At 36.3% G+C, this 22,644-nt stretch overlaps 1 protein-coding gene across 1 annotated transcript; it reads left to right on the forward strand.

Moving 5' to 3' along the window:
• Positions 1 to 1,597: 1,597 nt before the first annotated feature.
• On the forward strand, positions 1,598 to 22,603 carry myo7bb (myosin VIIBb). Its single transcript, XM_058745249.1, has 48 exons — positions 1,598 to 1,615; positions 1,745 to 1,846; positions 2,564 to 2,716; positions 3,304 to 3,488; positions 3,981 to 4,102; positions 4,183 to 4,325; positions 4,764 to 4,877; positions 5,104 to 5,257; positions 5,364 to 5,440; positions 5,547 to 5,666; positions 5,847 to 5,989; positions 6,858 to 7,068; positions 7,155 to 7,290; positions 7,377 to 7,546; positions 7,634 to 7,774; positions 7,866 to 8,024; positions 8,534 to 8,626; positions 9,436 to 9,530; positions 9,615 to 9,699; positions 9,800 to 10,018; positions 10,594 to 10,794; positions 11,045 to 11,086; positions 11,225 to 11,491; positions 11,602 to 11,754; positions 12,142 to 12,216; positions 12,293 to 12,441; positions 12,548 to 12,674; positions 13,360 to 13,479; positions 13,553 to 13,726; positions 13,830 to 14,057; positions 14,153 to 14,320; positions 14,407 to 14,524; positions 14,854 to 14,977; positions 15,161 to 15,324; positions 15,920 to 16,101; positions 16,407 to 16,531; positions 16,666 to 16,808; positions 16,973 to 17,126; positions 17,249 to 17,404; positions 19,189 to 19,294; positions 19,381 to 19,494; positions 19,585 to 19,672; positions 19,781 to 19,887; positions 20,584 to 20,769; positions 21,908 to 22,024; positions 22,108 to 22,191; positions 22,287 to 22,406; positions 22,490 to 22,603. Exons 1-48 carry the CDS (start codon positions 1,598 to 1,600, stop codon positions 22,580 to 22,582), a joined length of 6,525 nt encoding a protein of 2,174 aa, XP_058601232.1. The 3' UTR covers positions 22,583 to 22,603.
• Positions 22,604 to 22,644: the final 41 nt, after the last annotated feature.

Here is a 22,644-nt window from a genome sequence, read left to right on the forward strand (position 1 = left end):
AACAGCCAAAACATTAAAGGAAGTAAGGGGAAATAAAAACCACAAAATCGTGAAATATTATTGCCATTTAAAATAACTTTCTTTCTATTTTAATATATTTTCAAGTGATGACAGAGCTGAATTTTCAGCAGCCATTACTTCAGTCTGATTTGCTGCCCAAGAAACATGTTTTCCTGTTACCAGTGTTAAAAAATATTTTTGGAAACCGTGATACATTTTTCGTCACTTTTGATCAATTGAATGTGTTCTTGTTAGTAATTTCTTTTAAAAAACTGACCCCAAACCTTTCAGTAATAGTCTATGTAGTTTTATTCCTTGAAACAAGTGGGTCTTTAAATGTAGTATTTTTTCCTGAAAAGCTTAAAATAAGGTGCTGTTTATTGTGTTTTCCCTATGTGACAAGCCAGTTTTATTTACATTATGAAGCCACTGTCCAAATCAAGATCCTTTTCTGGTTGTCTTAGGGGCTGGAATAGAATGTGTTTAGATAAGTAATGGTTATCGGGTTATAGGGTGTGACTAAGATTTGGAGTTTCTAAGCACTTAAATAATTGATCCCTCCTTTCTTGAGTCATTTATGGTTGTAGAGTTATCCAGCTGGTTTGGTTTCCTTCTTATCATCATGGAAACTAATAACACAGAACGTAACACTTTACATACTTATTACTCGAACATAATCATTAAATATGCTTATCTAAGTGGCAGCTGCAGTACTGAAGCTTTTTTTCTTCTAGATCCCTTAATGTTTTAAGGGCTATAATAAGTCTGAATATGCCATCAACCTCCAGGAAATAAGGATGTATTGGTGTTGACCTTAACTGTGTACTTTGAAACCTGCTGACTGCTTCTGGATATTTTCATAATCAGTGTGCACAACATCATTGTCTTATGAAAACCACTGCTTACATACGACGCCCAAGCAATTCCAGTATCTGTGCAGAGACTATGTAAATGAATGTATTCTAGAATCTCACAGTTTTACTGCTTAACAGCCGCTCTGACTCAAATAATAAAGCTGTCCTCTGGTACCATCTTCCTCTTGCGTGAAAAGTCCAAAAGGCACATGTCGTGCGTAGTTAATGGATAGGGGATTTTTTATTTGTATTTTTTGATAAGATTCGCATTTCAGATTTCACGTGTAAATGTATCAAGGCGTACAATGTATTTAGCTTGTGATCTTCAAGTCATTGTCTAATTTATGATTTGTTTCTGACTTTGTTGCAATTCAGCTCATTGGAACCTCAAAAAGTCAAGCTTTCGGACTGTTAATGACGTCTCTTCAGTGGTTGATGGTGATAATCAGCCCATGGTGGAGCAAAGTCTAGGGGCCATAAAGAATGAATACTAGGGACACTTCCTTGTTGCTGTCACACATGCGAATGGAAAAATTACGTTTGGACACGAGTGTTTTTTTAATTCCTTCTTGGAATCAGTCAGCGAGGGTTGTCCATAGTTAACGAAAAGATTCGTACAAGGCATAGTTTTCAGCTGTACACACTTCAATGAGGGTTACATTTCCAACTGGTTAATATATTTATTTATATTTTGGGGATTTTAATTTCAATTAGATGCCTGTGGGACAAAAGGGATTGTTCAAATGGTGATGTTAAAAAAGGTGTGTATTCATTTACTTTATTTCATTTCTTGCCCTAAGAATTGCGCTTTTGTTGTCAAATTGTGATGTTTGAGTTGGTTGTGAGTAGTATTTGGTTTTCAAATGTAGCTAATGTGAATCTGACTCTAGGGGGATCACTTCTGGATTGACTCCACTATTGGGGTCCCCATTGGAGGGTATGTGAAGGTCTCAGCCAGTGGACAGTGTTGCCTGATTGATGATGAAGGGAAGGTAAAAAAACATGACTCGGCGATGACTTGTACAGTAGGAGAGACCAACGCTAACTGTCACAAGGGCTTTTATTTGGTTTTGAATCTAAGATCCAGTTACACAAAATGAGTTTTCTGTAGAGCTGCATCCATTTTTATTTTTGAGAATTCTGTCCTACAGGCTAAAATTTGTCTATAATCAAATATTTTGTTATTGTTAATATTTTAAAACAAAGTCTGATCTGTATTGTCAGTACAAGGGTAAAATCCAATTGAAGCAAAAGTGTCACTTGTGATTTTATAGCTATGTTACAAATTTTATAAATTCAGTTAATCAGTGAAAACTTTTAAATCCAAGTTAAACACATTTTTTCACACTGTCATCTTGAGTAGTGGTATTTGATAAACATTTGTTAGTGTGTCTATGTAGTTTTGCCGTTTACTATATTTACTAATTGGTTATTTAATTTAATTGTAATGCTAAATGTGCTATATGAATAAATAATTATCAATGTGTTAATAATGTTTACATAATGTAATAATAAATAATATTATATATTAATAATAATGTTGTTTTTAACAGAAAAAATATACCTTTACAAATATTCAACTATCCCTGCTATCCCTAATCTACTGTAATGGAATATTACATAACAACATATTCTATATTATTCTAGTATTCTAATTCATCTACATTTGTGTAGTCGGATGAATCTCATGTATTGTGCTGGTTTCCCAGGAGCGCCATATCCCGGAGGGGGAGAAGGCCAGTCTGAAGCCTATGCACCCCACCTCAGTGGAGGGTGTGGATGACATGATCCGACTGGGAGACCTCAGCGAAGCCGGTTTACTCAGAAACCTGCTGGTGCGCCACAAACAGGGCAGTATATATGTGAGTTTATTCAGCTTACTATATAAAAGGAATTGGTTTGTGGATTTTTACTCAGCCTCTGTAGTCATCAAATTAAATATAATGCTTTTCCTAATTAGTATGAGTTTTAAATAGTGATCATAATTTTAATGGTGGAAGGCTAAAAATACAGTAAAAAACTTAATTTTTTTTTTACCATAAACCTCATGGATTGTGTGACGTATTTTTAGATGTATTTATGATATCTACATACAGTATGGTCTGAGAGCATATCTTTGTCTGAGAGCAGTGGGGGAAATTGCTTTTTTTTTTTTTTTTAAATGAGTGAATTAAAGGTGAATTAAAATATTGCATAGTGAATGAATTGCTCTGCTCTGTTTTAGCAGAGTACCTATAGTGCTTCTGCCTTAATGACAGCAACAAACTAAAAACTCAATGATCATGCTTTCTAGAATGATTTGACATGATCCAAAAGTTCTTCTGTTTCTGTTTAAGTTTTAGATTAAGTTCAATTTAATCCCAGATTTCCAGATGTGGTCTCTTCTGTTTGGATCCCGCTGTGTATAAGCTATATGATATATGTAGTTTTCTCTGTGTGTGCTGTTTAGACCTATATTGGCTCTGTCCTGGTGGCCATGAATCCCTATCAGATGCTGCCCATCTACACGGCGGAGCAGGTGGACCAGTATCACGGGCGTAAACTGGGCGAGCTCCCACCGCACATTTTTGCTATCGCTGACAGTTGTTACTACAACATGCGCCGCAACAATCGCAACCAGTGCTGCATTATCAGGTAGCTACATATTTGATCTTTTCTTTTGAACACTGAGAATCTAATCTAATAGCATGTTTAGTGGCCACACATATGCTGCACTTGTTAGATAATGTTTTTACATATGATTTATGAGTGTCTATACATTTAGTCACATATCATAAAATTTGTGAGTGGTCAATGTACAATTAGAGATATAAGTTCTGCTCTTTGTGTACTTGGTCAAATGTCAGAAAAAGTGAATGTAAACAGTCATCAAACCCAATGTGTAGAATGACTTTGTAAATTATATAATTTTTTTTTTATTACATATTAAAATGATATATTGTTTATTATTATATATATATATATATATTTTTTTTTTTTTTTTTCTTATTTAATACTTAGTCACACACAAGCTTGGTGTTAATGAATTTGAACACATTTATATTTATTAATTTACGAGATAAAGTTATCCATGCAAATCTGGGCAAACAATACGTAATAAATGCTTTCGGTTTGTTTGTGTGTCAGTGGAGAATCTGGTGCAGGAAAGACAGAAAGCACTAAACTGATTCTTCAGTTCCTGGCTGCTGTGAGCGGGCAGCACTCCTGGGTAGAGCAGCAGATCATCCATGCCAACCCTGTCCTGGAGGGTAAGCCCTGAACAGGCTTGTTTGGTGGATTATTTCAATCATTTCCATAGAAAGCTGTCTCACTTATGCATGTCTTACAGCCTTCGGGAACGCCAAAACCATTCGGAATGATAACTCCAGCCGCTTTGGGAAATACGTGGAGGTCTTCTTCAATAAAGGGGGCGTTATAGAGGGAGCTCACATGGAGCAGTACTTGCTGGAGAAATCTCGTGTCTGTCATCAGGTAAGCCTTTTTTTACAGAAAAAAAGTATAGCTGTCACTACACTTTCAAATGGTACTAATGTATACTTTTAAAGTACCAATATGTTCATCCAAGGTACTAATATGTGTCATTTAGGCGTAAATATGATAGAAAGATATACTTTTTTAGCTTTTGTATCTTAGGATACCGCCCCAGTGACAGCTTTGTACCTTTTAGTCTGAGAGTCTGAAAAACATTAAGAGCCTTGGACTGGCTATGCACTTTTATGAGCTTCATTAGTTTCAAATTGTCTAAAATTGTTAATATTTTTTTTCTGTTTGATAAATATTAATTAATACTTATGATGTTAATGATTAAAACCCCCAAAAATTAAATGGAGTAACTCAATTTTCTTTTAATAATTTAATTTCATTATTTTAGGATAATTTAATTATGAATTTATTTATTTTCATTTTTAGGCACCTCAGGAAAGGAACTACCACATTTTTTATTGTATGTTATCTGGGATGCAAAATGACCACAAGAAGACTCTCTCTCTTGGTGATGCATCACAGTTCAAGTACCTGACTGAGGTGGGTGCTTCAATTCAAGTTTATTATGTTTTTGAGCGTTTTTCAGACATTTTAAATGTAGTCAAAAACAGTAAATCCATAATTACATCTTAACATCATTGGTCTTATCCATTGCGTGTTAAAATCACTCCTGCTCTCTAATTCAGATTCCTTTATCAGGTTTTAATACTGATAATAACTGACTCAGGCACAAGTGCAATAAATGACTCTTCTGATGCTTATATAGGGTGGTTGTTTGACATGTGATGGTCGGGACGATACTGATGAGTTCGGACGGATTCGTTCTGCTCTAAAGATCCTCACTTTCTCAGACAGGGATTGCTGGGAAATCTACAAATTACTCGCTGCAATTCTCCACATGGGCAATATTGACTTTCAGAGTTAGTGTCGATAACCTTTCTATTACAGTAATACCGTTTCACACACAGAAGTTATTGTAGTTAGGAATATCATAAAGCTGACTGATTTGCTCCTGATCTTTTTCAGGCACTATAATGAATAACATGGACAGCTGTGACGTCATGTCATCCAGTCATTTCTCTGTCACTGCCAAGTTGCTGGAGGTACAGAGAAATGTTCTTTAGAGCCAATGCTGTTTTTAGCACTTTATCCTCAATTCATTTTTTAAAAGCTTGCTTGATTGTATGAATGTATTTGATCACTTTGCAGGTGGATGATGTTGTTCTTGATAAGAGTCTCACCCATCGCTCCTTCATGACAAACAGAGAGATAGTCACGAAACCTCTCAGCTCAGAGCAGGCCACAGACACCAGAGATGCTTTTGCCAAGGTACCCACATCCTCACACCATACTGTCCAAATGTTTTTTTTTTCCAGGAGAAGAAGAAAAAAAAAACATACTGACCCTCAAACATTTGAACAATGGTGTATATACAATCAACATTCAGGCTTCGTAAATTCCCATTATTATTGCACATGTGAATTAATGTTATTTTCTACTCCCTGACAGGCCATGTACGGAAGGCTGTTTGTTTGGATGTTCACAAAAATAAACAGCGCCATTCACAAACCCCAGACTGATGAGCCGTCTTACACACGCAAGTCCATTGGCCTGCTTGACATTTTTGGCTTTGAGAATTTCCCTCAGAACAGGTAAGTATCTAAACTAAAAATTATGTTACAGTAAAAATTTAATTAGAAATTAAAATGCGACTATTTAGCAGGGGTTTAAAGTACTTGAAGCAACTGAGCATTTGTACTTCCCCTAGTGAAAAATAAATATACTAACATGGATTTGAAATACATTTGTTACATGCTAAGTATACTACAAATACATTTACATATTTATGTACTCAATAAAAATACCCATACTTTTAGTATACTAAACTGATATACTTAAAGTCTTGAACTAATTTTGCACTTTAACTGTGCGGAAGAAGTGCTGAGATCTAATTAAAGATGTAGTATATTTGATTGCGCTGAAGTGGAACTATTGCAAGTTTGCTTTAGGTACACTTTAAATATATTGCCGTTATTACTCAAAGATCATACAATCCTCACCAATAGTGATATTAAAACATATTTTAGGCTTAACATTAAGAAATGTGCATTGTACACAAGGGATACTCCAAAATAAGTTTGATTATAAGTTTTATATCAGTAAGTCTCAAGCAATATGTCAGTAAATATGTTAATAGATTTGAACTTAGTATATACTTAGTATGAAATAAATGTATTTTAAATATATTACTTTTTACTAGGGTCATTGCTACATTTAAGTATAATTTCAGATAGATAGATAGATAGATAGATAGATGGATGGATGGATGGATGGATGGATGGATGGATGGATGGATGGATGGATGGATAGATAGATAGATAGATAGATAGATAGATAGATAGATAGATAGATAGATAGATAGATAGATAGATAGATAGATAGATAGATAGATATTGACACAGTACCCATACTCAAGTCGTAAATATAATTTTTCTGTACTTCTGCCCTCTTCTTGTTTAGTTTTGAGCAGCTGTGCATTAATTATGCCAATGAGCACCTGCAGCAGTTCTTTGTGAAGCACATCTTCAAGCTGGAGCAGGATGAGTACAGTAAAGAAGGAATCTTATGGAAGCGCATTGGTTTCAATGACAACCAGAAAACCCTGGACCTGCTGGCCATTAAACCTCTCAACATACTGGCTCTGATTGATGAGGAGAGCACCTTTCCTAAGGTGAGCTTCATAAGTTACTTGAGTGCTTTATATGCTTTGGGATATTTTATCTGTGCTCACCTTGCGTTGTCCTGTTTTCAATGCAGGGAACGGATGCCACCATGTTAAACAAAATAAACAAAGAACATAATGGAAACAAACTGTTCATGTCATCCAAGAGCAACCATGGCATGCAATTTGGAGTTAAGCACTTTGCTGGGACGGTTTATTATGACTGTGAAGGTACAATTCATTACTTAAAGACTGCATTTCCCAATAGTTATTTTAAAGCAAATTGCCTCTGATCTGAATGTGCTGTATTTTGTCAGGATTTTTGGAGAAGAACAGAGACTCCCTGAGCATGGACATCATGGAGCTGGTTCAGAAATCTTCCAACAAGTTGCTCAAACAGATCTTTGAAAAGGAGATGAATACAAACTCAGTCAAGAACAATAACAAAATCAACAAAATCCTCATGACGCCAAAGAACTCACTACGAGTATGGGACATTTATACGGTAGACTGACAGTATTTACTGGACAATGGCAACAGCTTTGCGATATATTGTCTTTTTTATGTCACGCAGCAAGTAAATGATTCGAGGCGGCAGATATCTACTCTGAGTGGCCAGTTCCGTCAGTCCCTGGACTCTCTGATGAAGGCCCTGTCTCTCTGTCAGCCCTTCTTCATACGATGCTTCAAACCAAATGACAAAAAGATGCCCATGGTACCAATTCACTTGCCTAGTTACATATTTTATATTGTGTAGCCATCAGAACTGTAATAAAATCATGCTTTCTCTTTTTCCTGCTTTTCAGGTTTTTAATAGAGAGCTTTGCATGCAGCAGCTTCGCTACTCTGGAATGCTGGAGACCATTAAAATACGCAAGTTGGGATATCCCATTCGGCACACCTTCAAAGAGTTCCTGCAGCGCTACCGTGTGCTCTTGAAGACCGTGCAATGTGACCCCAACACTGTATGGACCTAATATGTTTGTTTACAGATGTGATGCTCTGAATATGAGAATTATTATAAAGTGATAGCTGATGAATATAGTTAAATTAGGTGTGTAAGTGTGCTTGATCCTGCATAATTCCAACCAATCATTGCCTTCTGATATAAAGTTAATTTCAGGGCTGTGATTGGTTGCTAGGAATCGTGCATATACAGTGTTGATCTAAAAGTATCTATTAACATTTTACATTAGTTAACATGAACTAACAACAATGAACAACACTTCTATAGCATTTATTACTCCTAGTTAATGTCAGTCTCTGCATTTGCAGAAGTTGTCTGCAGTAGTTGTATTGGTTAACATTAGTTAATGCACTGTGAATCAAACTATGAATGATTCACTTATAATTGCGTGCGCAATGAAGCCGACATATAAGAAATGAAAAGAATTATATGTTCAGCTTTAAACATGATGAATGTACCAGGTTGGAATGATTTGATAAATGGAAATATTTGTTATTTGTTCATCAGGAGCCTGCTGCAAACTGCTGTGCAGCCATCTGCAGGGCTATGATCAAAGACGAAGAGGACTGGAAGATTGGCAAAACCAAAGTCTTTCTCAGGGTACCTTAGGCGTAATATCTCTCTGTATTAATTTGACATCTATATCAGTACACTGTAAAAAGTGATAAGTTAACTTAACTTAAAAAAATTGAGGAAACCCGTTGCCTTAAAATTATTAAGTAAATAATAATTAAAAAAAAAAAAGTTAAGTGAACTTGACAATTCACTTAACTTATTTTTTAAATTATCATTTACTTAAAAATTTTAAGGCAACAGGTTTCCTCAATTTTTTAAGTTAAGTTAACTTATCACTTTTTACAGTGTATACATTCCTGCATTAAAGTCATTTTTGTGATTATATTAAAAATACACTACCGTTCAAAAGTTGGGGGTCAGAAAGATTTTTCTTTAAAGAAATGAATACTTTTATTCAGCAAGGATGCATTAAATTACTTAAAAGTAACAGTAAAGACATTTATAATGTTACAAAAATAAATGCTGATTTATTGAACTTTCTATTCATCAAAGAACATCACAGTTTCCATAAAAAAAAACATTTAGGAGCAAAACTGTTTTCAAGATTGATAATAATAAGAAACATTCCTTGAACATCAAATCTCAGAAATACACTACATTTTAAAACGGTAAAATGGACAAACTGTAAGTATTTTCACAATATTATTGTTTTACTGTATTTTTCATCAAATAAATGCTGCCCTGGTGAGCATAAGAGACTTCTTTCAACATTAAACATTAAAACATAAAAAAATCTTATTGACCCTAAACCTTTAAACAGCAATGTATATGCCATATTTTTTCACATAAGAATTTTTGTGCACTGTGTGTTTTCTTCTTTCTCTCTGTCACAGGATCATCATGACTCCTTCCTAGAACTGGAGAGAGAGCAAGAGCTTTACAGAAAGGCACTTATCATCCAAAGAGTGATGCTAGCCCATAAGGACAGGTTCGTTCCCCACTGTCTCGTGTCATAGTATTTTTTATGTAATTGTACAGCTGTTCAATTAAATCATTTGTCATTGACATACAGAGCAAATTTTGTAAAGAAGAGGAGGGCAGCTCTGGTTTTGCAGAAAAACTGGCGTGGCCACAGAGACAGAAAAGACTTTTGCCAAGTAAGCTATGCAGGATCTCTACAATATATGCAGTAGCTCTTAAAATTAGTGTAATGAAATAATGAAACATGCCTCTTATTGTTTCTGTTTTCCCTGTTAGCTCAAGCAAGGATTTGCTCGGCTGCAGGCAAAAGTGCGCAGTCGGCGGCTGCATACGGAGTATATGCGCAGGCGGGCTGCAGCCATCACTCTGCAAACACAGACCCGTGGCTACCTCGCAAGGAAAGACATGAAATGCAAAAAAGATGCCGTGATACTGCTGCAGGCACAAACCAGAGGACTGCTGGCCAGGAAGACCCTCAAGAAAATGAAAACAGATGTGAGTGTATAGTGGAGCAGAGCAGTTTTGTTTTGTCTTGTTTTTGTTTTATATGCACTACCAGTCAAATGTTTGGATTTCTTATGTCATAAGTTTCACCAAGGCTGCATTTATTTGATCAAAAATACAGTAAAAATTTTTCTATTTCACTATATTTTTAAATCTAATTTTTTTTCCTGTGATGGCAAAGCTAAAGTCAGTCTTTAGTGTCACATGATCCTTCAGAAATCATGCTGATTTGGTGCCCAAGAAACATGTTTTATTACTATCAATGCTGAAAACAGTTGTGCTACATAATATTTTTGTGGAGACCATGATATGCTACCATTCAAAGGTTTAGAGTAAGTAAGATTAAATTAATAATAATAAAAAAATATATATATATTTGGCAAGGATGTGTTAAATTGATCAAAATTAAAGTAAAGACATGTATAATGTTACAAAAGTTTTCTATTTCAAATAAATGCTGTTCTTGTAAACTTTCTGTTCATTTCAAGAATCCTGAAGAAAATGTATCACGGTTTCCACCAAAAAAATATTAAGCATTTATCATTCATACCCTTGTTGTGTCTTAGGCGTTTTTGACTGCACAAGAAAAAGATGCTCAGGAACGTACAGCATTGGAGCTTCAGCAACGCCTAGAGGAGCTGCTCAGAAAAAACGAGGAAGCTGCCAAATCCCAGGATAAGGATGATGAGGAAATGGTGGAGAATATCTTTGGCTTCCTTCCAAGTGCAATAGTAGGACAAGAGGGCCCAGCACCTGAGGGATTTGAGGTTAGAGTCAACTTCACAGTGCAATAAGGAAGCAGGACACTGATTTGACGGGAACAAACACTTCCTGATCAAAACTCATTTTTCAAAATCCAATAAGCCTATGTCAGCTCCAACTTTAATTGTTGATGCACAATCAATTAATGGATACTGTATTCAGTGATAATACTGTACATTATGCCTTTCAAAAACATTTAACAATGCAAGATGTTTAATATTAACTTTGTGTGATTTGTTCCTGATGTTTTTCTAGGATTTGGAGGCCGAGCCGGTGAAATTAGAAGAGGTTGAATTAGTAGAGAGCCCTGTAAGGGCGAGGAGGATGATGCCATTAACAGACAGCAGAGAAGACAGTCTAGATGAAGAGGATGAGGACGAGGAGGAAAAGCAAAAGCAAATTCAGAACGAGAAGGAAAAGGAAAAGCAAATTCAGAACGAGAAGGAAAAGCAAATGCAGAAAGAGAAGGAGAAGGAAAAGCAAATGCAGAAAGAGAAGGAGAAGGAAAAGCAAATGCAGAAAGAAATGGAGAAGGAAAAGGAGAGGGAGAAAGAGGAGGAGAAGGAGAAAGAGAAGGAGAAAGATGAGTTCTCTTTCTCTAAATTTGCTTCTTTACACTTCCAAGGATCATCTACTCACTCACATATTCAACAGAGATTAAAACAACCCCTGCTCTACCATGAAGATGAAGGAGATGCCCTGGCAAGTGCTGTTCTCATTAGAAACATGTTCCCATCAAAAGCAAGTCTTGATGATCAACTGTGTCTTGTATTGTTTGTTTTTTTTTCTCTGCTTTTTCCCTCCTCCTCCAGGCTTGTTTGACAGTATGGTGGATCATACTGAGATTTATGGGAGATCTTCCAGAGCCGAAACAAGAACGTGTTTCTGCTATAGCTGACCCCATTCAGATGAACCTTGGTCAGAGACAAGCGCGGCGACTCAGTAACCTTGTTGGATTAGATCAGGTAAACAATCAAGACACTATAAAACGTTGCCTTTTTTTTTTACACTTACCAGATGTTCAGATTTTACAGTACCTACAGCCTAGATCAACATGCATTTTCGTGCTGTTTGATATTAGTATATTAAATTATATTGCTTTAGATATTTTAATACAGATAAAATGCTTTCTGGTGAAAAAATGCAAGATTTTAATGTGAATGCAGAGGGAGAGAATTAAAATACATCAAAGGACCAAAGGGGACCACAAATAAAGAACTGCTAAATACTGTAAATACTGTTAAATATAGTCAATAACCCATCAGAAATGTGACTGTTGCTTATCTTATAGCATTATATTACATCAAACAAACGGTCGTGGGTTTATTTGTTTGTTGGTGTTGTAATTGCAGAAATTTTTGAGAAAAAAAATGAAGCAACAGAAGGGTACAGGGAAGAGAAAACACTCAGCCATTCCTGAAGAAGAGGTATACTAAACCACTGATCATTACCCACTGCTAACTGCATCATGGTTCCTAATAATCATGTTAATGAAATTTGCAGCCAGAAGAAGAACCACAACCTAAAATGCAGACTGTTCAGGAGGAAGAGGATGTACTGTTTGGAGAGAGAGCAACGTATGATCGTCCAATGACATCACTGGAGAAATTGCATGTTATTGTAGGATATGCTATTGTACGACAAGATATAAGGTGAATGTGATGGGCCATTGGTCATTTACATTCTTCTCAATGGAATATATTTCCCACACAGAGAGATAAGGGTTCGATCATCTTTATGAGTTTATATGTTTTTCAGAGATGAAATCTACTGTCAGATCCTTAAGCAGTTATCAGCCAATAAGAACCACAAAAGTACAACCAGAGGCTGGATTCTTCTGTCCATCTGTCTGGGTATTTTCCCCCCTACGGATCGCCTCAGTAACGTATGAAATACTATTTGATTTCCGTTCTGTTATTTAAGAGTTAATGTGAATTTATCCACTCATTATCACAAAAGAGACCTGGCAGAGTGTTATATATCAGGGTGTGATATTTGGTACGTTATGTGTTGTTATATGCTGTTATGTTGTTGATATGCAATGCTGTTTAATGTTATGCTTTATGTCATATTACATGTTGTTGTGTTATGTGTCATGTTGTTATATGTTGGTTTATGTTATGTTTTGTTGTGTTATGTGTTGTCATGCAGTCATATGTTATTTAATGTTGTTTTGTTATGTCATGTTATATGTTGTAATGCTGTGTTATGTTGTGGTATGAGATATGTGTTGTTATTTTATGTTATGTTATGTTATGTTATGTCTTGTTATGCTGTTTTGTTTTGTTATGTCATGTTATGTTTTTTACATTTTATGTATTGTTATTATGTTGCGTAATGTTTTATTTCATGCTATGTTTTGGTATGTTGTTACTTATGTTACATTGTGTTACGTTACGTTACTTTGTCACATTACATTTTATTACGCGATGTGATGACATTACGTTATGTGACATTATGTTATGTTATGTTACGTGATGTTATGTGACGTGAAGTTACGTAACGTCACATCACATCACGTCACGTTAAGGTTATGGTATGTGTTATGTTCCACAATCTTTTGGCCACAGTACCTGCAGAGCTTTATACGCTATGGGCCAACTGAGTACTCCTCCTACTGTTCAGAGCGACTGCGGAGGACTTTAGCCAATGGAGAAAGAAGTGAGCCACCATGCTGGGTTGAACTACAGGTAGGCAATCCCTCTGAAAAGATGAAGAATACTCCCCTTACTCTAAACATGACAAGCCCTTCTCTCCTTCAAGTCTGTAGAGAACAAGAAGCCCATTACAGTAGTTGTGAGTCTGATGGACGGCAGAAGCATCACCCTCACTGTGGATTCAGCCAGCACTTCTGCAGAGGTGTGCAATTCGATTATCCAGAAAATAAACCTGCAGGACACTTACGGCTTCTCCCTGTATGTTGCAATGTATGAGAAGGTTTGTATCATCTGAATGGCTTCAAGATGCACCTTGAAATAAGTTGCATATAACTAATAAGCAACAGTAATAAAGTCCTTATTATATGCATCTCTTGCTGCAGATGTGGTCTCTTGGCAGTGGCGGTCAGCACGTCTTGGACACCGTGTCCATTTGTGAGCAGGATGAAAAGAGGCAGGGGAGAGAGGAACAACATGCTCCTTGGCGTCTCTACTTCCGCAAAGAGATCTTCACTCCATGGCATGACTGTTCATCTGACCGAGTCAGCACAGAGCTCATCTACAGACAGATCATCCACGGACTCAAAAGTGGTGATTATCAGTCTGATAAGGTCAGTCTAGGCTCTTTCTTTGAACAGTTATATAATTTTAATAGGAATGAGATTTGTGATTTACCCTCTGTTGTTGACCTATAATCTTGATCTAGGAGGATGATTATGTGCAGCTCGCAGCCAAACATTACTATGTACTGCATGGCTCTAAAAGCAGTATGGAAACTTCAGAAAAGATCGTTCGTGAGTGCATGAACATGACTTTAATTGAGAGCAAGTCTGTGGTCAAGCTAGTGCAGATGATTCATTCTGCACACACACAGGTATGCTCTATATGCTCTATATACAGTCATCGCACAAAATTTGATTTGGAGAATAATGCAAGCATTAATCCTTCGTAATTTCTTAGGGTCCTTACATAAACTCTACTAAATCTGTCTATGAAGTGAAAGAGGAGACTGTCGATTATGCACGGCAGAAGTGGCCAATCTATTTCTCCAAGTTCTTTGAGGCTCAAATTGTTTCAGGTAAAAAACCTATTCTTAGTTCCTATAACAGTAGTTAATCCAAAAATGAACAGTTTGTCATTACATATACTCATCATGTCGTTCCAAACCTCTATGACTTTATTTCTTCCGTGGAACACAAAATAAGTACTTTTGAAGAAAGTTCATACTGCTCTTTTCCATACAAAGCTGTAAAGATAAAAAAGGCACAATAAAAACATCATAAATGTACACCATATGACTCCAAGACTTCTGAAGCCATATGATAGTTTTGTATGAGGAACAGACTGAAATTGAAATTTATTGTTTGTTTTTTTATCAGTAACTGATACTGAAAAATTTGTGTTCAGGTCCCGCAGTGCCTCAAGACCAGTTTGTAGTTGTTGTGAACTGGAAGGGGGTCTTCTTTCAGGATGTAACAGAAGCCGCATTTCTACAGCTCTCTTATCCTGAGGTGTCAAGTATCGAAATGAGGTAAAACATTGCTTTTTATGATAAACCTCCATGATGAAGCAACTAAATTACACCTGAGCATTGATAAAAAAGCTTCAAAGACTATTTCTGCAGATTCAGTCTAATTTGTGAGATGAACCATGCAGCTGACTTTTCTTCTTTTCCTTTCTGTTGTTCCTTCCCTACTTAACTTTTCTCCTACAGTGAGGAAAAGTCTGATGGGATTGTGTGTTTGATGACTCCAAAGGGGATGTATGAGCTGAATGCTGTGAAGGGAAGAGAATTAGTGGAGTTGGTCAGCATGTTCATCTCAGAGCTTAAGAAGAGATCAGAGTACGCTGTTGCAATACAGGACCTTAGCAGACAAGGTGCTTCTTTTACAGTTTTCCTTGTAGTATTTACATACTACAGATTTTAGACAAATTTTGACAAATAATGTGTGATGATGATGTATGATAGTAATATTTTTTTTTTTACTTTTTGATGAAAAGCCTTCAATTTAACAATCACAAGCTGTAAATGTGTTTTTGAATTCTTATGAAAAAGTGTGAATGTACACTGAAAAAATAGTTTTCAAAGTTGCAAATGTCACATTTAATTCAATACATTACATTTCTCTGTAATTATTTATTAAATTTACTAGCGATTTCTGATTTATTTTTTTTTTTTCAGTTTTACATTTATTACAGTTACAGAGGGGAAGTTAAACATCCACATACAGACATCCTGTTAACTTAGGTCAAAACTAAAAAAAAAAAAAAAAAAAATTAATTAAAGATACAATAAAAAGGTTTAAAACTGATTTCTCCTAAAACTAAAATTTAAGTCAAATGTAAAGAACTAAAATGTAATAATCACACTTTAATTTGGGACGATGGCATCTTCTATCGTTTAAACTGGTTCTTGAACTGGTTGAAATTGCTTGGATATTCATCTTTGTTTTTGTTTTTTTCTTCCCTTCAGAGGATCCCACATTGCTGAGCTACAGAAGGGGTGATGTACTGTTTATCATAAAGGATGGGGAGTTTTCTTCTGAAGAAAACTGGATCAAAGCAAGGAATGAGAGGACAAATCAAACCGGGGCAGTTTTCTTAGATGCCATTCGGATTTTGCCGATGTTGACCAGGCCTACAGAAGAAACACTGGTAAACATGATTTTTTGTTTCACACTGTGGAGGAAATTACTTCTCTGCACGGGCTATTGTTATATTAATTGTTTTTATCAGTTATTTAGATTTTGTCTTGGAAATAAATATTTAAAGGGAGTTTAAACTACCTTTTAAACTTTTAAAGAAACTTCCTTTAAAGAGTTTTAATGCACGATTAATAGAAAATGGTTTTCAAAACCCCCAACAAGGTTCTTTTTAAGGGTCGCAGAATATGCTTTGTTTTGTAAATCAATTTAAGTTTGACAAGAATAGAAATGTAAAGAGTAATTTCTATCCTCTAGAATTTGCTGAATTTGACCCCAGCACGAAGAAAGTCAGTGATGCCGGTGTTGCCGCAGAAGGAGGAGCTCAGCACAGAGAAAGTTTCCGTTGTGACGCTCAAGGAGTTCTCTTTTGATTATTTTAGGTAACACATGTACACTCATCTCACCTGATATAAATGAAAACCGATCCCAAAATTTTGCTTAAAAAGTTACCAGTTTTGATAACATGCCAGAGCTTCTGAAGTGCTCATCTTGTACCTCTTTCAATGGGTCACAGGGAGTCAAAAGAAGGTGGCCGGGGCAAAGGAGGGGCCAAAGAGAAACTGTGGGCCAACAGCAAAGAGCCTCTAAAACAGCCGCTGCTCAGGAGCCTGCAGGGCAACTCAGAGCTCTGCCACCTCGCTTGTGACTGCTTCACAGATATCCTTCCTGTTGATTAATGAAAATGAAAACTGAATCATTTGTTACACATCTAATAGTTCCTTATGAAGGAAGTTGTATTTTGTGTATTACAGTATAAGTGATAAAGACCCGAGTGAATTTTAATGAATGATGCTTACCGTTTTCTTTAACATTGTCTCTACCTATCCTTAAATATATGGGAGATTATCCAGTCAAGCATGTGCGGACACCCATAGATTTAACAAACCAGATCTTTGGGCCAGCAACAGCACACGTAGACCTAAGAGATGAGATCTACTGCCAAATAATGAAGCAGATGACTAATAACGGCCATGGGTTTGTCAGATAGTTTTAACTCATTTGGTTTTGGTCCCCAAATATGATCTAATGTTGCTTTGCTTGCGTTATCTGATTTTTTTAATTGCAGTCCTGTTTGTTTCTCTCTGTTTAACTCTCAGGTTGAGTATGGAGCGAGGTTGGCAGCTGTTGTGGCTGTGTTGTGGTCTCTTTCCTCCAAGTCAGTTGCTACTGAGATATGCTCAGCGTTTTCTGGAGTCCAGACCCAGAGAGCCTTTGGCCTCTGCCTGCCTGCAGAGGATGCAAGCTATGCTCAGGTAGAGCTTTACATACTCAAACAGTTTGTCTCTTAAGGCTAATTCATGCTGCAACTACACACACCGACCAACACAGTCACTAGATTATAGTATGGCTATATCCACAACTGCATTTACTAACAGGTGAAATGTGCCTAGGGGTGGGCGACATATCAGTAGACATGATTAACGGGTAAAAACTTGTCAACCAGTAGAGATTTTGAGATATCGCGGTTATGTGCTCATGTGACGTTGCTGTGGTCACAAAAATGTATCGTTTGCATGTGTTTTTAAGTAATGTGGTTTAAAAGTGATTGATTTTGAGCAACTGAAATGCAATCAGCAGCAAAAGAGTACTCATATATGCTCTATATGCGTGCGTGGGAGTATTGAACAAACAGAGTTATTTTTGCCACTTTATAGGCCTTGAACAGTTAAATACACACACTTACCTCGTAAACACAGTAATTTAGGTCTTAAGTGAAAGCAAACAGCTGAGAAAGGTTGTACGTATAACAGTATATTATATCTGGGCAGCTCTTAAAGTGACAGCAGTCTAATATTCCTGCTGTCTGTCATTCATGTTAATCAAACAACAAAAGAGAGAAAATCTCTCACTGCTCTTTACTAAATCACTTTTGTAAAAGAAGAAATATATATTTAATTTACACAGTGAAGAACATGCAGTGGGTTTGTTCTTATTTAATTGTTGACTGTTTACAGGTCTTAAGTGAGCTTGAGGTTTAGGCTAGTATTAGTTTTTTTGTGATATTGACACTGGTGACAAGAATGATTAGATTTCTATGGTATCTAACATTTAGATATCATAAAGACCTTATTTAAAGCAAAAATAACTATATTGTGATGTATATCATTACGATGAAATAAAATTACTTGATATAAGATTTTGGTCATATTGCCCACCCCAACTGTTTAAACAGCAGCTTACAATAGAGGCTTGAATACTTGTGTAAGAACGTGCAATGGAAGTCAAACCTGTATAGACTGATGTTGGGTACACACTAAAAGATTTTTAAAATCTTAAAAGATCTTCAAAATGTGAGACCACAAACATGAGGGAGAAAAATCCTAGATTTAACCGTTTTGCTCCTATAGTGTGTGGTGTCCAACTTTCAGTTGACAAAAAAAATCATAAAACAGTTTCTAGGACCTTTATACAGTGTGTGCCATTGTGAAGACTTATGTCTATCCCTAGTTTTCATCCATGTTAAATTCGATATGACAACATCCAAAACTACAAAGTCTTATCACATTTGACATGACAGAAGTTAAACTGAGGCACGATATCATCCACATCTTAATTTACCAATGGCAGCTTTTATACCTCAATAAAGTGTGCAACACTTTGTAATGTGAGGAAGCAAATGCAAGCTGGCAGGATCGTGGCTCTCTATACAGGACATTTATTAAAGTAACAAAGTAAACAAAAGTCAGGGAATACGAGGAACCGGAAATATGAGCAAAAACAACAACATTACATACAACAACTGACTAGGACCAAGAGAAACATTAGAGCTATATATATAGGCTGCTTACTAGCAGCTAACTAACAAGATAACAAGACACACCTGGGGAGACTAATCAATGGGAACCAATGAACAAATGGACTACAAACACACGCTCTCACTCCTACAGCCAATTTTACTGCATCCACAGCAGTAACACACTGATCCAACAAAACTCAACAAACGTGTCTGTTGGTGTGAATTAGACATTAGATGCAATGTGAACACAACATAAGGGCCAAAATCAATCTAAAAAGCGATGTTTATTGTCTCATACAGTATCGAGGGAAGGAAGTTGCCCCCTCACCAGGTGGAAGTGGACGCCATTCAGAATAACAGCACTCAGATCTTCCATAAAGTTCATTTTCCCAACGACACATCTGAAGTAAGAAGTGACATTACAAATTGTTTTAACAGTTTGACTCATTCTTTTTTCCATCCATGTTAAAAAACTCCCTTTTTTAATTTTAGATATTTGAGGTGACCACCACCACGAGGATCAAAGACTTATGCCGCAACATTGCCAAAGACCTCCGGCTCTCCTCATCAGATGGATACAGTCTGTTTGTTAAAACATCCACGAAGGTTTCAGACATGATTCCTTTCAGTCATTGTGTTTTTCTTGATGGTGTTGCTTTAGGTCTATGCTAATCTTCATTGGTCTGATTCTTTCAGGTAGTAGGCATGGAGTCTAAAGAGTACTTTTTTGACAACCTCAGGCAACTCACAGATGTCGTCAAGAAAGGAAAAAAAGTCAAAGAGGGTGAGCTGTATAACATACTAACTACTGTAATTAACCCAACATTTTATTCAGTAGGTGCATTATAATCAGACTCTCACTCACTATAAATATTATTGATCCTGAATACAGCTACTCCAACTATTGTCCCTTACCTGGTGCTCTTCATGAGGAAGCTCTGGTTTAATGTGATCCCAGGAAAAGACCTAACCGCTGACCTAAGCTTCCACTTTCCCCAGGTATGGTTTCCATCTGATCATCGTTTCTTATCTGGTCAAGCCAGATACTGTCAGCTGAATTCTAGAACCGCATAATTTTAACCTGCCTTACAGTGTATCGAATGTTTGTATAACTGAATAGAGCGCTGCAGGGATAACATTTTTGTGGGTCAAACTAGAAGTTAGCATCACCCTGGTTCCCTCTTCAATGGCTTTTGGATAATTGCAGAAAATAAACTCTGGGACCAACCAAAGTTATGATAATCAAATGAAGATTAGATGCAATCCTAAATACAAAAAGTTAGGCTATAAGCAAACTACAACATGGTCACACAATTCCAATATCACCACCACTAAGCTTCCGACACCTGTTTCAACTTTTATTTAAAATCTACAAGTAAAATCAGACTCAGATCTTACCTATTTGGTGTGATGACATTAAACGTCTCCAACCTCCCATTTAGCTAAGGTCCCATTTATCCACTTGTTAACCACCACCTTTTTCACAAGAATCAGGATGGGGTATTACTGATATATATTTTATGTAGTAGATGTAGTATGTAGTAGTAATAAAACGTGAAAAATCTTTTTTGTGACATTTAACATTTGCACTATTTCAAGACTTTTTGATAAAACGTGAATAAAACATTTCTGGGTTTTCCTGTGACACTCTATTATGCTGTGCAACTTTGACTGACTGTCTTTTTATTTTCCCAGGAATTGCCAAAGTATTTGCGGGGTTACCATAGTGTTTCTAAAGAGGACATGATCAGTCTGGCAGGACTGCTGTTCCGTATTCAGGTCGATACGAATAAATCGCAGTTTGTCATGATCCCCAGAATGCTGAAAGATCTGGTACCAGCTGATCAGCAGACGATCATGACTCCGGATGACTGGAAAAAGGTGATCCTCAAGCCTCTTATTTACTATATGGCTCCGTGTGTTTTGATTTTGTTCCAAACCTTAGTAAGGTGCCTACGGTTGTTTTTTTTTAATTCATAATTGAATCATTATTTCTTTTTAAACTTTATATTCCTAAAAGAATTCTTTAAAAAAAATAATAATAATTTTCACAAAACTATTAATCATCACAACTGTTTTCACCAGTGATAATATTAAAGGGGCAGTTCACCCAAAAATTAAATTCTTTCATTAATTACTCACCCTCATGTCGTTCCAAACCCGTAAGACCTTTGTTCATCTTCAGAACACAAATTAAGATATTTGTTACTTTCTTATTATATATATTTGGTTTTTTTTGTGCACAAAAAGTATTCCTGTAACTTCATAAAATTACGGTAGAGCCAGTGATGGATTATTTTACTGATGTTCTTGGTACCTTTCTGGAGGGTCAGAAAGCTCTCCGATTTCATCAAAAATATCTTAATTTGTATTCCGAAGATGAACGAAGGGTTTGGAACGACATGAGGGTGAGTAATTAATGACAAAATTTTCATTTTTGGGTGAACTATCCCTTTAATAAATGAGCAGCAAATCAGCTTATTGATTTCTGAAGGATCATGTAACACTGAAGACTGGAGTACTGGCTGCTGAAAATTCACATTTTAAAATATATGAAAATAAAACCATTATTTGAAAGTGTAATCATTTTTCACTATATTAGTGTTTTAATGTTAAATGCAGCCTTGGTGAACATAAGAGACTTTTTTTGAGAATGTAGTCATGGAGGCATTATTGGTAACACTTTATTTTAGGGTCTCTTAACTAGTTGCTTATTAGCATGCATATTACTAGAATATTAGCCATTTATTAGTAGTAATTAAGCACATATTAATGCCTTATTCTACATGACCTTATTCTACATCCCTAATCCTACCCAATACCTAAACTTAACAACTACCTTACTAACTATTAATAAGCAGCAAATTAGGAATTTATTGAGGGAAAAGTCGTAGTTAATAGCGAATAAGTGTTCCCTATTCTAAAGTGTTACCGCATTATTTAGTATTAATATATTTTAGTAACCCCTGGCCCTAACATTACGATGAATGACAGAATTGTTTTGGCCTTTGGTTTGCAGCACATTATCAACGCGTACAACAAGCAGGCAGGCATAACTGTAGATGAAGCCAAACTCCAGTTCCTGAAGACCATCTCACAGTGGCCTACTTTCGGATGTGTTTTCTTCGAAGTAAAGGTAACCAGGGCGACTCTAAAAATAACCCTAATTGCTAAGAAGGGGGGTTGTTTTCTTGACACTGAATGTCCATTTTCTCACAGCAAACCTCAGAGAAGAGTTACCCCAGTCTTATTACGCTATCAGTCAGCAAGCAAGGAGTTAGTATCATCAACCCTAAGACAAAGGTACAAATATGTCTGTATACAACTCTAATGTACAGCTCACCTCAGCATTGTGTAGTTTGTGAAGTTAACACGTGTTTTGGCTGGCTCACCTGCAGGAGGTGCTTGTGATGCATCTGTTCAGTAAGATCACTTCCTGGTCGAGTGGAAACACTTATTTTCACCTGACCATCGGCAGCCTAGTGCGGGGCAACACTCTGCTCTGTGAGACTTCTATTGTAAGTATAGCACACACACAACTATAGCAAGTGTCACACCTGTGCATATGTTAATATCCTTTTTGACTGTTTGTGTCTTGCAGGGTTATAGAATAAGTGATCTCCTTTCCTCTTACAAGGACATGTATCTGAATGAGATACCAAAAGTGCGGAAATCAAGGAGGATCAACATGTAGTTGGATTGTTTTTTTTGTTTTTTTTTGTGGCATTTCTTTTTTTTTTAGATCTTTAACAAATT

The sequence above is a fragment of the Onychostoma macrolepis genome, chromosome 02 (genome assembly GCF_012432095.1).
Source record: "Onychostoma macrolepis isolate SWU-2019 chromosome 02, ASM1243209v1, whole genome shotgun sequence".
In the NCBI taxonomy this organism is placed as follows: Eukaryota; Metazoa; Chordata; class Actinopteri; order Cypriniformes; family Cyprinidae; genus Onychostoma; species Onychostoma macrolepis.

What these genes read in the sequence shown, in the direction of transcription:
- myo7bb (XM_058745249.1), top strand. An exon ending in TCAAGAAAATGAAAACAGAT is followed by an intron (nt 10,019 to 10,593) that starts GTGAGTGTATAG and finishes GTTGTGTCTTAG; the next exon opens with GCGTTTTTGACTGCACAAGA. An exon ending in ATGACTAATAACGGCCATGG is followed by an intron (nt 17,127 to 17,248) that starts GTTTGTCAGATA and finishes TTTAACTCTCAG; the next exon opens with GTTGAGTATGGAGCGAGGTT.